The sequence below is a fragment of the Harpegnathos saltator genome, unplaced genomic scaffold, assembly GCF_003227715.2.
Source record: "Harpegnathos saltator strain DR-91 unplaced genomic scaffold, Hsal_v8.6 scaffold173, whole genome shotgun sequence".
Taxonomy (NCBI): domain Eukaryota; kingdom Metazoa; phylum Arthropoda; class Insecta; order Hymenoptera; family Formicidae; genus Harpegnathos; species Harpegnathos saltator.
In genome coordinates, this window is record NW_020229954.1 from 617,696 (window position 1) to 630,530 (window position 12,835).

At 51.6% G+C, this 12,835-nt stretch overlaps 1 protein-coding gene across 3 annotated transcripts in view; it reads left to right on the forward strand.

The window, feature by feature from the left end:
* SoxN (SRY-box transcription factor soxNeuro) overlaps positions 1-12,440 on the forward strand; it is a 115,380-nt gene extending 102,940 nt beyond the window's left edge. For 2 of the 3 annotated variants that reach the window (XM_025297209.1, XM_011154598.3), the window contains 2 exons: positions 373-499; positions 12,262-12,440. In XM_025297209.1, the coding sequence (XP_025152994.1) occupies positions 373-424 (52 nt within the window). In that variant the 3' untranslated portion in view covers positions 425-499; positions 12,262-12,440. The remainder of the gene's footprint in view (positions 1-372; positions 500-12,261) is intronic. The other variant, XM_011154601.3, reaches the window with a different exon arrangement.
* Positions 12,441-12,835: the final 395 nt, after the last annotated feature.

Sequence of the window (12,835 nt, forward strand, 5' to 3'; positions counted from 1 at the left end):
ACACACACACACACACACACACACACACACACACACACACACACACACACACACACGTCTTACTCGCTTGCGAGATTTTCCGGAAGAAAAAGTGCCCGCGCGAGATCCCCGGCGTCCCCGCGCGCGCCGATTCTTCTTCCTCTCTCGCCGATTCCGCGATTCTACGGCGATGATTCTACTCGCGTTGCGCGACATTATATTGTTAAGGACCATCTTGGCAGCGTGGCCTCTCGCTGGTATCAATTTCGCATGTTGCCGCGCGACGAAATCGCCGTCTAATTCGCCAGAACGGAAACGGTCCTCACCAGCTCGGTCGGGCCGAAAAGAACCCCGATCGATCTCTCTCGCTCAGACGCACGTTGTGTGTTGCAGGGATTGGAACGCGACGGGCAACGTACGCGTGCAGGAATCCTGGCCGACGTGAGCGACTCTCGTCACGACAATGTCGAACCATTCCAGCGCCGAAGGATCAGGATCCTTGATTGTTTCGCGCGCTACGGTGAGTCTTCTTTCATCTGGGAAGATTAGATCAAGCGAAAGAGAATCGAGCAAGGCGTGAAACTTACTAGACACTCGAGATTGATTACTTCTTGCTGACGCGCGGTCTCTCTACTGGGTGTTCCGTAAGGTTCGTACTTCGGGACTCGGGAGAGCCGTTCTTTCCCGTTTGTTTGATGTCGACCCGCGACGATAATGCGCGTAACGTAACGGCGGTCATAACGTTCAACGGCGGTTGATTCGATTTTCTTTCCACGTCTCTGTGCGCCGCAGCTCGGACCGAGATTTAGAAAGCGAGAGAGAAAGGGAGAGAGAGGGAGAGAGAGAGGGAGAGAGAGAAAGAAAGGGAGAGACACGGAGCGACAATTAAAAATTGACTAAACCGTTAGCGCGATTCACGATTCGCAAACGATAATTCGAAAATTCGCCAATTACTCTCTAAATTTCTTGAAGTGGAATTTCACTCGAAACAAATAAGAAGTGGCAGCGTTTTCACCAAAAAAAAGAAAAAAGAAAGACAATCAAGATATTGCCACTCCAAAGTCGCAAGAGGCAATGTTTCACTCAAACTCGGAGCAGATCTTGGCTCCTTATAAGCGAATAAATTAGAGCAGTCGATTAGAGTAAATGTTTCTGCGTGATACTGAAGTACATTTGATTCATCCTCCAATTTCGAGCCAAAATATTCCCTCGACAATTCAGAGTGAAGAATTACGCTGTGGACGGGCGAAAAGTCACTCGACTCAGTGGTCGCTCTACTTTTCGAGTGAAATTTCGCTCCAAGAAATTTAGAGAGTACATCGTCGCGTTCGCGATGAATCAAAAAGATGAAACGTACACGCTACATCTTTGACTTAACCCACGCGAGGCCCGCGAAAACGAGTCATGGCGTACTCGTGCCCGAATATGAAAACAGAGTCAGTCAGACTGTGAACGGATCAATAAACACTCCGAAATTGATTGTTTCATTAATCAGCTTAGTAAACGAAATGAAATTCATATTGGACTATTCTCAATTCTGTCCGCGGAGAAAAGTGATCGGTTGACTTGGCGCGACGATGAACGAACCAGGTACGTTTCGCTCGAAGAGAACTTCCGAAGAAAGAAAAGAATTTCCGGCTCTCTGCCGGCAAATTTGGCCCGCGAGAGAGCCAGAAATTCCGCTCGTCAACATTTTTTCTCCGTGTACGAACAACGACGATAAAGGCAATTCTTTAGCCTTGATGTTCGACGGATAAGTACAGTCTCAATGGGTTTGAATCGACGACCACACTGACGCGTGCATCGAATTGTCACATTCGGCCACGAAGTAACGGCCGATCGTTAAGCGACGATCCGGAACGTGACGAGAAAAATTGTCGGGCGCGTCGCGCGAGCGACGATGTTGATGCTCGCGCGAGTAGGTGCCCGCGGCTCGATTCCGCATCAACCTGATCTGAGAGCCGATGCTGCTGGCGAGAGATGCGTCCGTGAAAATATCGCGAGGCGGAATCGCGCGTTTTTGCAACGTATCGCCGCTCCCGCCCCGCTCTCTCTTTCTCTCTCTCTCTTGCGCGCGCGTCGCGTATACGATCAACGCCTCCGATTTCTATCGGCCGTTTAATCGATCCGTCCTATCCGATCCTTACAACGAGAGCTCTCTCTCTCTCTCTCCCTCTCCCCCCTCTCCTTCCTCCTTGCCCCTCTCTCCTTTTCTCTCGCTCTCTCCCTCTCTCTCTCGTGCCGTGACCGATCCCGACTCGATTCCTCTCTCGCAGCGGATTAAATCGGGACGCGGATGTTTTGCCCCAGTTTCACTTGACAGGCTGATCTGCACGGCGAGTTCGTTCCGCTCAGGCAAACTAGGCGATTGGCGGCTTCGATAGTCGTCCCGCCGATCGCTCGCTTGCTCGCTCGCTCGCTTGCTCGCTCGTTCGTTCGATCGATAAACGGCGAGAGCGACGGGGGGACCCCCGTTCGCGAATCCGATTCGCTCTCCGGATCGCCAAAATCGAGCAGCGCGACCCTCGCGCGATCGGCGAGGCTGGCCTGCCGGCAGGCCAGCCGGTCGGCCGGTCGGTCGACAACGCACCTTGTCACCGATGATCGTTCCGATGCGGCGGTTGCTTTAATTACAAGAATAAGTCGGCGCGAAGGGGCGAAAAAATGTATCCAGCACGACGAAAAAATGCCGCGTCGTCGCTCCCGCCGGCAAGAACGGGCCCTTTCGACGCGCTCGGGACGTGTAAACTCGAGCTTCCTCGGGAACATCACCGGCTTCAATTTCGATATCGCGTGTACGTAACGGAGAGAAAGAAAGAGAGAGGAAGAGAGAGAGAGGAGAGAGAGAGAGAGAGAGAGAGAGAGAAAGAGAGGAGGGAAGGAAAGAGCGAGTCGTTCTTCTCCAAGAGCGCACGACTTCGTCGATTATACGACAAGTGTGTATTATAATCGCGACGCGTCGCGATCGATTAAAAATTGAAACGTCAGGAGGGGTAGTGGACGGGTCTGCGTTCGACGGCGACGTGGCTTCTCGTGCGAGCTACGTGCGTGCGTGCGTGCGTGCGTGCGTGCGTGCGTGCGTGCGTGCGTGCGTGCGTGCGTGCGCGCGCGCGCGCCCCGTTCGACAGGTATCCCGAATTTTTTCGAGAGGGAAAGCCTCCTCCGAGGCGCGAGAGGGGAATGCGCCCCGTCATCCCACGGATCTCCCCGGCCGGGAACCTCGAAATGGAACCCGGAGTCCTCCATCGAGGGTGACAGCTATGAAATCGTCCGTGATTGCTCCTCTCGCTTCGCTCGCGGCCCCCAGCCCCAGCGGTGTTACGAAGTAGTTACCCGAAGGCGTATACCCGTCGATCGCTTCCTCCGCGACTTCTTCCCGGTTGAAAAACACGGCGAAAAGCCTCACGACCGACGACGCGTCGTCCCGTCTTCCGGATGCTCGCGAAAATCGTACGTGGTCGCGGCCAACAGCGCGCCGGTTGAAAGAACGTTCGATACGCATCGCGTATCTTTTTTACGCTCGTCAGTCTCCCGAGATTAGATCGTCGGAACGATCGGCGTATAATTCGAAAGAACAAACTAGAGCCACGAGGGAGATTCGTAATAATAATCCGTAGGAATCGATCGCGCATCGTGCCGGCTCGCAAAGTAGTTTTCGACGTCGTCCTTTGCGGGAGCAAAGGATTAAAATCGGAGTAAAATCATCCTTGGCATCTGTGTAATTTGAAACGAATCGGAGTCACATAATATAAAGGAGACTCGTGACAATTATTCGTCGTAATTAATCATAAAATTGGAATTCCGGCGGGATGCACGTAAGCTGCATGCAGATGTCCTCTCCCGCGGGGGCGAGAGAGAGAGAGAGAGAGAGAGAGAGAGAGAGAAGGAGATGGGTATCAATAACGACGACAAAGTCAAGAAAATTAAACCGCTGTAGCCCGGTGTTCCGCTCGACGGCTGAAATCGCGGCTCCGAGCGCGGCGATCGCGATTTCTCATGGCTCCTGATAAACGTCGCGAGCACGACGTTTTGTCGCGCCACGTCAGAGCGTTTCACGTCGCTGCGAACGGCTCCGGGATCCGTGTCGCCCAAATAGCACGGCTTATTACGACGATAATCGATTCGACGGATCTGCATCGCCCGCTCGCCCGTTCGCTCGCTCGCTCGTTCCGTGCCGGCGATTTTTCTCAGGTGCGCGATAGTGCTGATTCATGGAAACAGCAGCGCGGCCCCTCGGTAAGAGAAGGCGGCGTGGAAGGCGCGCGCGGTCCTTGGGCGAGATTAACCCGTCAAAGACGACGCGCCCTCACTGTCTCAGCAGTTGCCTCGTAATTCCCGGTGGATACAGGACTAATGGGTTATTTCAGGTAATTAGCCGCGGCGTCGTCGTTCCTTCCACGCGAAGGGCCTCTCTCTCTCTCTCTCTCTCTCTCTCCCCCCTTCTCCCCCTCCTTCTCCTTCCTCTCACACACATCTTCTCGCTCGCTCCCCCGTAGGTTACGAGTAACGAAAGAACGCAAGCGGGACGAATTCTCATTGTCTCTGTCCTTGTCGCTTGCACGGTGCCGTTGTGTCGCGATTAATGACCGCAGGACGTCGGGTGGGATACTTTCTTAATCAGCCGAGGGTGACATTCGCGATCGACGGCTTACTTTCGCGCGGCCCGGCTCGCCCTGTTCGTCTGTCTCCGTCGTCGTCGTCGTCGTCGTCGTCGTCGTCGTCGTCGTCGTCGTCGTCGTCGTCGCCGTCGTCGCGATTCGCGGCCACCTTGTGTAGCGGGCGAAGGCGGGGCTAGTCGGTGCGCGAGGGTGAATTGCAACAGTCATCGCAAAGCCCCGCGCCTTTCACAGTTGCAACACGCCGTCGCGGTGTTTCGTAGTCCCCGGCACTGACGAAATGGCGCTCGTATAATGGCATGTTCTACGGCGACGGCCAGGCGGTGCAACGCGCGCGAAACTCGCGGGACCAACCCCGCTTGCGAATCCGGAGTCCGACGTTGCAGCGCGCCTCGTGAGCACCGAGTTCGAAGGTAGAGTCGGTTTTGCGCGCTTCTGCGAGAGAGAGAGAGAGAGAGAGGGGGGGGGGAGGGAGAGAGGAGGGAGGGAGAGAACACGCACCGCGAGAATGCGCTCGCGAGAACTCATCGATATTTCGCACGAAGAAAAAGCCGAGTTCGCGAGACAGCACTCGAGAAAGCCAAGTGTGTTATTTTGCCCCCGAGCTACCTTTGTCGTGTCAAATCGCGTCATTCGACACGTTCGAGCGTATTAACTTGGAATGTAATACGTTCGGACGCGTAAAGTGACGTGACGTAAATCGGCAAGAGCCGCGCGAGAAGAACCCCGGTCACTTCATGGACGTTGCAGACACAACACAGTTGGATTCGCGGCGCGAACACGCGTGACGCAACCGCAGGGATCCGTCGGGGATTGACTCCTGAGCCACCTTTCGTGCACATCGCTTTGTCGACGGTTTTTCACGACGGAAGCCGATTTCCACGACGGCCGTCGTCGCGTCGGCCGGGACGATCGGCTTTCGCCGAGCGTGCGCGCGCAGGATCAGGCGCAGGAGCGACATCGAGCTCGCGGATCGAGCTCGATCGGCTAGCGGCCGTGCGATCGCGCGAATTCGGCAATTACGGCGCTAATGACGGGTAGCTCGCGACAGCTTTCTTCGGGGTCTCGGGATAGAGGAGGAAGAAAAGGAGGAGGTGGCGGCGACGGACGAGGAGCGGCGGAGGGCGAGGAGGAAAGTGCGCGCGGCGAAAGAGGATCCGTCGGAGGCGCGAGGCGAGGCAGATCGTCCGAGAAATCGGCTTTGCCGAGTCACGCTGTGTAACGAACTTCAACGTTGGCCGCTAGTTCGAGCTGCCCCGAAGCCTCCTTTCTCGAGAGTGGAGTGCGCGCGAATCGCGGTTAGCCGTTAACGCCGTAGCGCGGCGCGAGCAAACGCGGAGCAACGGCAACGGCAACAGCAACAGCAGCAGCAGCAGCAGCAGCAGCAGCAGCAGCAGCAGCAGCAGAAGAAGAAGAAGCAGAAGAAGCAGAAGAAGTTAAAGAAGAAGAAGAAGAAGAAGAAGAAGAAGAAGAAGAAGGCGCAGAAGAAGGTCGTTACGAAGGGAAAGATCAAGGGTCACTTTCGCTCAGGACGACACCGGCGCGGCGGTTCGCTCGCTCGCTCGCGTGCTTGGCCCGCGTGATGATTAACCCTACGACACCCTGTGCTTTTCTTACGACGATCATCGGCTACACGCGCTGGATCCTTCGGCGGATCCCGCGACGTTCGGTCTCAGCTTCTTCTTAATCTAACGACGAGAGAGGCCTCCGGCCGAGTGTCTCGATAGATAGAAAGCGACTGAGGAAACTCGGAGGAAACCCTCTGCTGTCTTTCTTCACCTTTCTTTTTCACCCCGCCGAGGACCCTCGCGGAAGTTTATACACGGTGTTTGAGAATTCACGGCGCATCCCGCCGAGCTTTTCTGTTTTTCTCGCCCGGCCGACGCGTCCGCGGCGCGCGCACCGCTTTCGCGCTCGCGCGTATTTTTCGCGCATAGTAAACGAGACTCCGCCGACGGGGCTCTTCCTTCGCGGCTCTTCGCACAAGATTCCTCAATGACAGTCGATTAAGGACGATTCGCCGCGAGAATGGGAACGACGTCGTCGGCGAATGGGGCGGTGGGAGGGGCGGGAGCGGCATCGGGGCCCGCTTCGTTAATTCCTGATTTTCCTCGGTCCGCGTCACTTTTTAATTGACGCCAGAAATTGAACCGGAGAGCAGGCAGCGCTCTCCGACGACCGGTCGACCGGCCGAACGACCGGCCAGCCGGCTGGACGATCGGTCGATCGGTCGGTCGGTCGGTCGGTCGCTCGGTCGCTCGGTCGGCCGCGCGTCCGTTCTCGCAGAGTCATCCTCCGCGCGCTACCTCGAATCATCCACGCTAGTTCTCCTCGTCCAGGATCGGATTAAGCTGTAGGCAAAGTGGAAGATTACACCGCCGGCCGAGCGCGAGCGCGAGCGCGCGAGGTTGCTGCCTCGCGATGGGACGCGCCGCGCTATTATCCCAGAATATTCGCTTATTACACGTGCATCGGCACGGGAAGAAAAAAAAAGTTTGGTGTACCGCTCTATTATGCCGCCGAGCCGTGAAGGGAGCCGCGGCTGCGGCGGCGGCGGGAGGGGGAATCGATTTTTCCCGTCGGGCAAATTATTACGTCGCGAATCTCTCTTTCTCTCTCTCTCTCTCTCTCTCTCTTCTCTCTCTCTCTCTCTCTCTCTCTCTCTCTCTCGCGACGCACAGCGACGTCCCTCTGTGAGAGACGCGTCAGCCTCTCTCGATTTTCTGTGCCCGCCGAATTTCACGTGTCCTCCGCTTTGCGCGACCACGGCTTCTGGATCTCGTCCGCGAGAAAAGGATGGGAGAGGAAGGGAGGAGAGAGAGAGAGAGAGAGAGAGACAGTGGCGTTTGTAGCAAAGTGTGGACGGCCGACAGGCGAGAACGGGTTCGGAGAGCGATTCGGATTTTAAATTGAGAACCCCGCCACACCGTCGACCGACTCGTTTTCATTTACTTTTTACTCACCCACGGCCGGGAAGCAATTATTTTTACGGCCGATTATACTTTCTCCGGTGCGTGGAGCTTCGACTTTGATCCGATCCACCCCTCCTCACCCCTCCCACAGCCCCATTCACCTGCCCTTATTATCACGCTCTCGCGCCGAACGCAGCCTAATTTCAGCGGGTTTCACTTGCGGGCTGTACCTTCGCCGAATGTAACACACGTCGTTGCTCTCGCGATGTACACACATCTTCCTCGCGAGCATCCAGTACTGTACGGGGTGACCGGGGGGGGATTTAGGTGGCCAAACGCATTCGCGCGTTCGTGCGAGTAGAACTCGTCGAATCGAACATAAGAAGAGATTCTCTGCCATTTTGTAAACCGCCATGGCAATTATCGAGATGTTAAGGGGATGCCAAAGTCGATGGCCAACTACGAAAATGCCGATAGAGGAGCCGATTGTTAAAACGGCACAGTTGAAACTTAATGCCCTAATAGTTTACCAGATGACGAAGAGACCTTCTCCTATTGAATTCAACATTCTGAGCATTCTGTCTGCACACAAACGCTCGGACACCTCGATTCAGGCACCTGTGTTCGCGGTTTTTACAATCCCCACAATAATAATGACGTTTCCGATACCCTCAAACGAGGAGAAGCTCCGGATTTTCGCGGCGAAAAGACGCTCAAGGTCGACGACGCCGTACACGTCGACGACGACGACGACGACGACGACGACGACGACGGTGTGCGTTCATGCCTGGCTGACGCGCGAGCTTTTCCATCGGCTCGCCAGGTGTTTCAGTCGCGTATTCCGCCTGTCAGTTTCCAGCTCGCCGAGATGCTGCCAATGACACCGATCTTTGTCCCATCTCCGCTCGCCGCGCGCGCCCACCTTTTCCGATCCGCGTTTTCCGCCCGTGTTCTCTTTCCGAGCGCGGACTGCAACTCGCTCGCTCGCTCGCTCGCTCGCTCGCTCACTCGCGAGTCTGGACGAGCGGAGCCCGGACTCCACCTGCCGTCTCTCGTCTCCCTTCGTTGAAACCAATGTCGCCTCTCGCCGGACCGACACACCGATGTCGCCGCGTCTCGTCTCCACCTCCGCCTCCTCCAGTCGTGGCTGTCATCGACAGGAGCTCTCGACTCGCGTAAAAATAATTACACTGAAAGAGAGGATTGGTACGGTCCGGATCTTCCATACCTCCCTCCAGCCGCGGCTTTCCATCCGTTCGACGGCCATTGTGAGGATCAGACGAACGAACGAACGAACGAACGAACCAACGAACCAACGAACGAACGAACGAACGAACGAGCGAGCGAGCGAGCGGGCCGACGGACGGCTTAATAAGCTCGGCACGCCGGAGCGAGCGCCGATAAAAATTTATCCGACACGCGCAGCGCTCTTCAGCATCGAGCGGCATCGTGCCAATTTCGAAACGTGAGCGCGCGCGATGTCTCGCGATCGGTATTCTCGAAAAGTGGGCTTGAGAATGCACGACGACGACGACGACGACGACGACTCCAAGGACTGGAGAATGCGACGACAACGAGACGCACTCGAGGTTCCCTGAGTGAAACGTGTTGCGAGAATCGAGATTGCTCCGATTCTTATTTCATCCGGCTATGATCGCCGAGGAGGAAAAGAATGAATATCGTCTTATCGATTTGCCGCGCGCGTGTTCGCGTATTCAAAGATACGCACATTTAATGAAGTTATCAGCAATCGGGGCGTGGAATCGTTGTTGGGCGTTAATTCGCTCAGGATATTAATTCTTTACTTTGACACCCGTAAATGAATTTGAATTATATGATAAATGATCTTGAATTATATTACGCATAAATATGAAACGCTTCTCTTAAAGCGTACAGAAACGTATTTTTTTCCATGTAAAATTCATAGGCTAGCTTCTCTTACAGCTTAAATTATCTATTTTAAAAATAACGATTTTAAAAATGACGATGAAAAGGAGTAATGACAATGAAATAACGATAATTTCCTGAAGAATTACGACGAGGCAACTGTTTCGCATTCACCTTCGGCGCGTTCGGAACTGTAATATCTGTACAGTGGATAAACACATTTGCGGATAATAAAGGGCGAAATTACCGGGCACCACAGAAGCAAATTGCAACGAGAGACATGCGTGTGCGTGTCAACGAAGGATTGATTCTATCGCTCGATGTTACGCTGCTAATAATTACGCTAATAATAATATTAAAGGCTCGACTTTACGCGCGACACATTCCGCGGCTCATAGTCGGCCGTGCTCGAGAAAGGCGTATCTCATAAAACAGAGAGTATATCGGATATCGAGATGCCGCGTCAGATAATTACTCGTCGATTATTAACAGCGGGGCATACGTAACGCGTACAGAGAGAGAGAGAGAGAGAGAGAGAGAGAGAGGGGGGGGAGGAGGAGCTGAAAGCTCGTGGGATACGCGGGGTTAATAAAAAGTTCGCAATCGCTCCGCTTCGACACGCTGTGACAAACGATCATCGATCTGCGAAAACAGTGGCCCGGTGCGCGCACGCGCGCGCTGTCGTTGTTGTCTTTTTTCTTTTTTTTCTTTTAGCATATATCCCCAAAAGACCGACCGTGCTCGCGCGCGGTAGCAATTGCAATCAGTAAGTTTATATTACCACTTCGTCGACGATGCCACCCTCTTCATCAACGCGACCGTCGACAGCCATTTACATTCGGTTTTTGTTCGTCATTTACAAAAGCGGATCGTTACCCTTTTTTTGCCCAACTTTAAACAACTCTCGACGTAACAAGTACGGCGTGGCATTGGATTTGATCGGTGTGATAAATACATTACTGTTGCGCAAACTGAAACAACTAATGTCGTTTCGCGATGGTCATTAAAATAAGGACGAGCCACGCGTTTAGAAGAAACACTAAACTGCACGAAACTGGACGATTTTTTCTCTCCTGTTGCTCTCCCCGCGGGGTACGGATTTTTCTGTTATTTTAATTAATTCTAAATGCCAATACGTTGGGTGTGGAAACGTGAGCGTGAGAGAGAAAGGAATATATGAAGTATTTAATATGAATAAATAAATAATTCATAAACGAAATTCGTTAACGAAAGAGCAAACCCCTTTAATTCATAATTCCTTCGTTATTACATTTTCTTTCTTTTATATCGACATTGGAAATTTCAACGGGTTTTCGAGATTCGAAAGGGATGAGAAGGAAGGAATTGCAAGGGCAAAAGTAACAGTTACGCACTCAATACGTAATGCCGTGCGCACCAACAGAGATTTAAATATACATTCCGCAACAAGGATAAACACAGAAATAGAAGAAATAGAAGAAAGACGTCAGCAGATGTCGATAAGACGGAACTTGCTGTCCAAAGAGTATTATTAGACGCAAGAGACGGCGCTTGTGCGATTCACGTTAGATTCTAAGGCCAATAATCACAGTTATAAATTGCTTATGATCTTTCAAAACATAATTAATTACAGCTTCGTGTTCGGTCGTAAATCATATTCAGTCGTCGATCGATATTACTTATCGCATGAAATATTATAGCATAAAGATTGATTGACGGATAATCGGAGATCCGTAAAGTTATAATTATTTGCTAAATAATGTCAAACTCTGAATCTCGTCCGAGATTTCGACTCGGGTGTTCTTATTCTCGTTGATTTTCTCGAACGTCCGTTAAATATACTTCTTGTCTCGTCATTCACGTTTAAAAGGATATTATTATCGTACAGGATACAAATTTAATCATCCCTATTGGTCCCTACACGCGCAAGCATTATCTTTGTCCTGGCAATTCTTTCGTTTTTACTTCTTCGGAATCTTTAACTCTATCGAAACTTCCAATGTCGATAAAAAAAATAATAACGTGTTATGAAAAGAAAAGTTTGCTGTTATATTTATTTCTATTATTCAATCGTTAACTTCATTGTGTATTCTAGAGATTAACTATTTGATATTTGCTTATTACATATTTTTCATCGAGTAAATAAAATAATGAATACATTGCTTATTAAAATTGAGATTCAGGAGAAGTTAAATATCGGTAGAATATCGAAATAACGAAATATTAAATAAACTTGTCCTGTTTTTTTAACACGGAAAAAAGTATTTTTAGCATCAAATATTTGATAATAGTCTGTATAATGTTATTATAATGTTACGTAGAATTTTGAGATTTTCTGTTATCCCTCCCAATTCAGTGAGATTTGCAAGATTCTAGAGGTGAAATCGAATTTTAAATTAAAGTTTCCTCAAAGAAAGAAAGTGCTAAAAGGTATAGTAAAAATTCAACGGATCTGCGCTTGTGAATATAATTGGCAGCGCTCGATATCGGGCCGTTAAATTAAAAATTCCCCGAAGAAAGAAACGTTAAAATGTCGTGCAGCCACACTTTGATAAAAATGAAATCGATTTGCCTTTTTTCAAGGGGATAATTAGCAATGGCGTCCGCGCATTGAACCGTTTACGCAAGTCGCTTGCTCGAGTTCGATTCACTTTCCAATCCCGATCACACTCGCCGACTCTCGCCGAATGTGTGTATGTGTGTGTGTGTGTGTGTGTGTGTGTGTGTGTGTGTGTGTGTGTGTGTGTGTGTGTGTGTGTGTGTGTGTGTGTGTGTGTGGGTGTGTGTGTGTGTGCCCGCACGTAATACGTGTAACAAGATAATAGTCTTAAGGGAATCTACTATAGCCCGACAGATTTTACATAATATATCCTATTTATTTTTTCTAGAGCCGGGCGACTGTGCATCGAGCGGCCGCGCGGGACTGCCCCAGCCCAGAACCAGTTATGAACATATGAATAAGCTCGTTTTAATAAGTTTTTATGTAGACCGTACGCGTAAGGATGTATAATAAAAATAAGTGTTGAATAAACGAGATACGTTGAGACAAAGCGGCCGCGACCCTCTTCTCTTCCGCGATGCGCGTCGCCTTTCAATTGCCGTGTTATGCGTCGGTGTGTCGAGACTCGAAACTACCGGGGGTACGCGATAATCGGAAATTAAAGCTGGACAACAGAGCGGCGGCGGCGGTGGCGGCAGGGACGAACGTACGGCGAAACGCCATGATTGAGGTTCGCCGTCGGAGCGACAAGTGCAAAGGACGATACTCCGAGGTGGCTAACTAACTAAGTTCGCTCCTTAACTTCTCTAATTACAGTCGGGAGGACAGTGTTACAATTTCTTCCCCCCTCTCTCTCTCTCTCTCTCTCTCTCTCTCTCTCTCTCTCTCTCTCTCTCTCTCACACCCTCTCTATCTCCCATTTTCCCGCCCTTGCTTTCCCGCTTGCATAGATTCGCGATTAC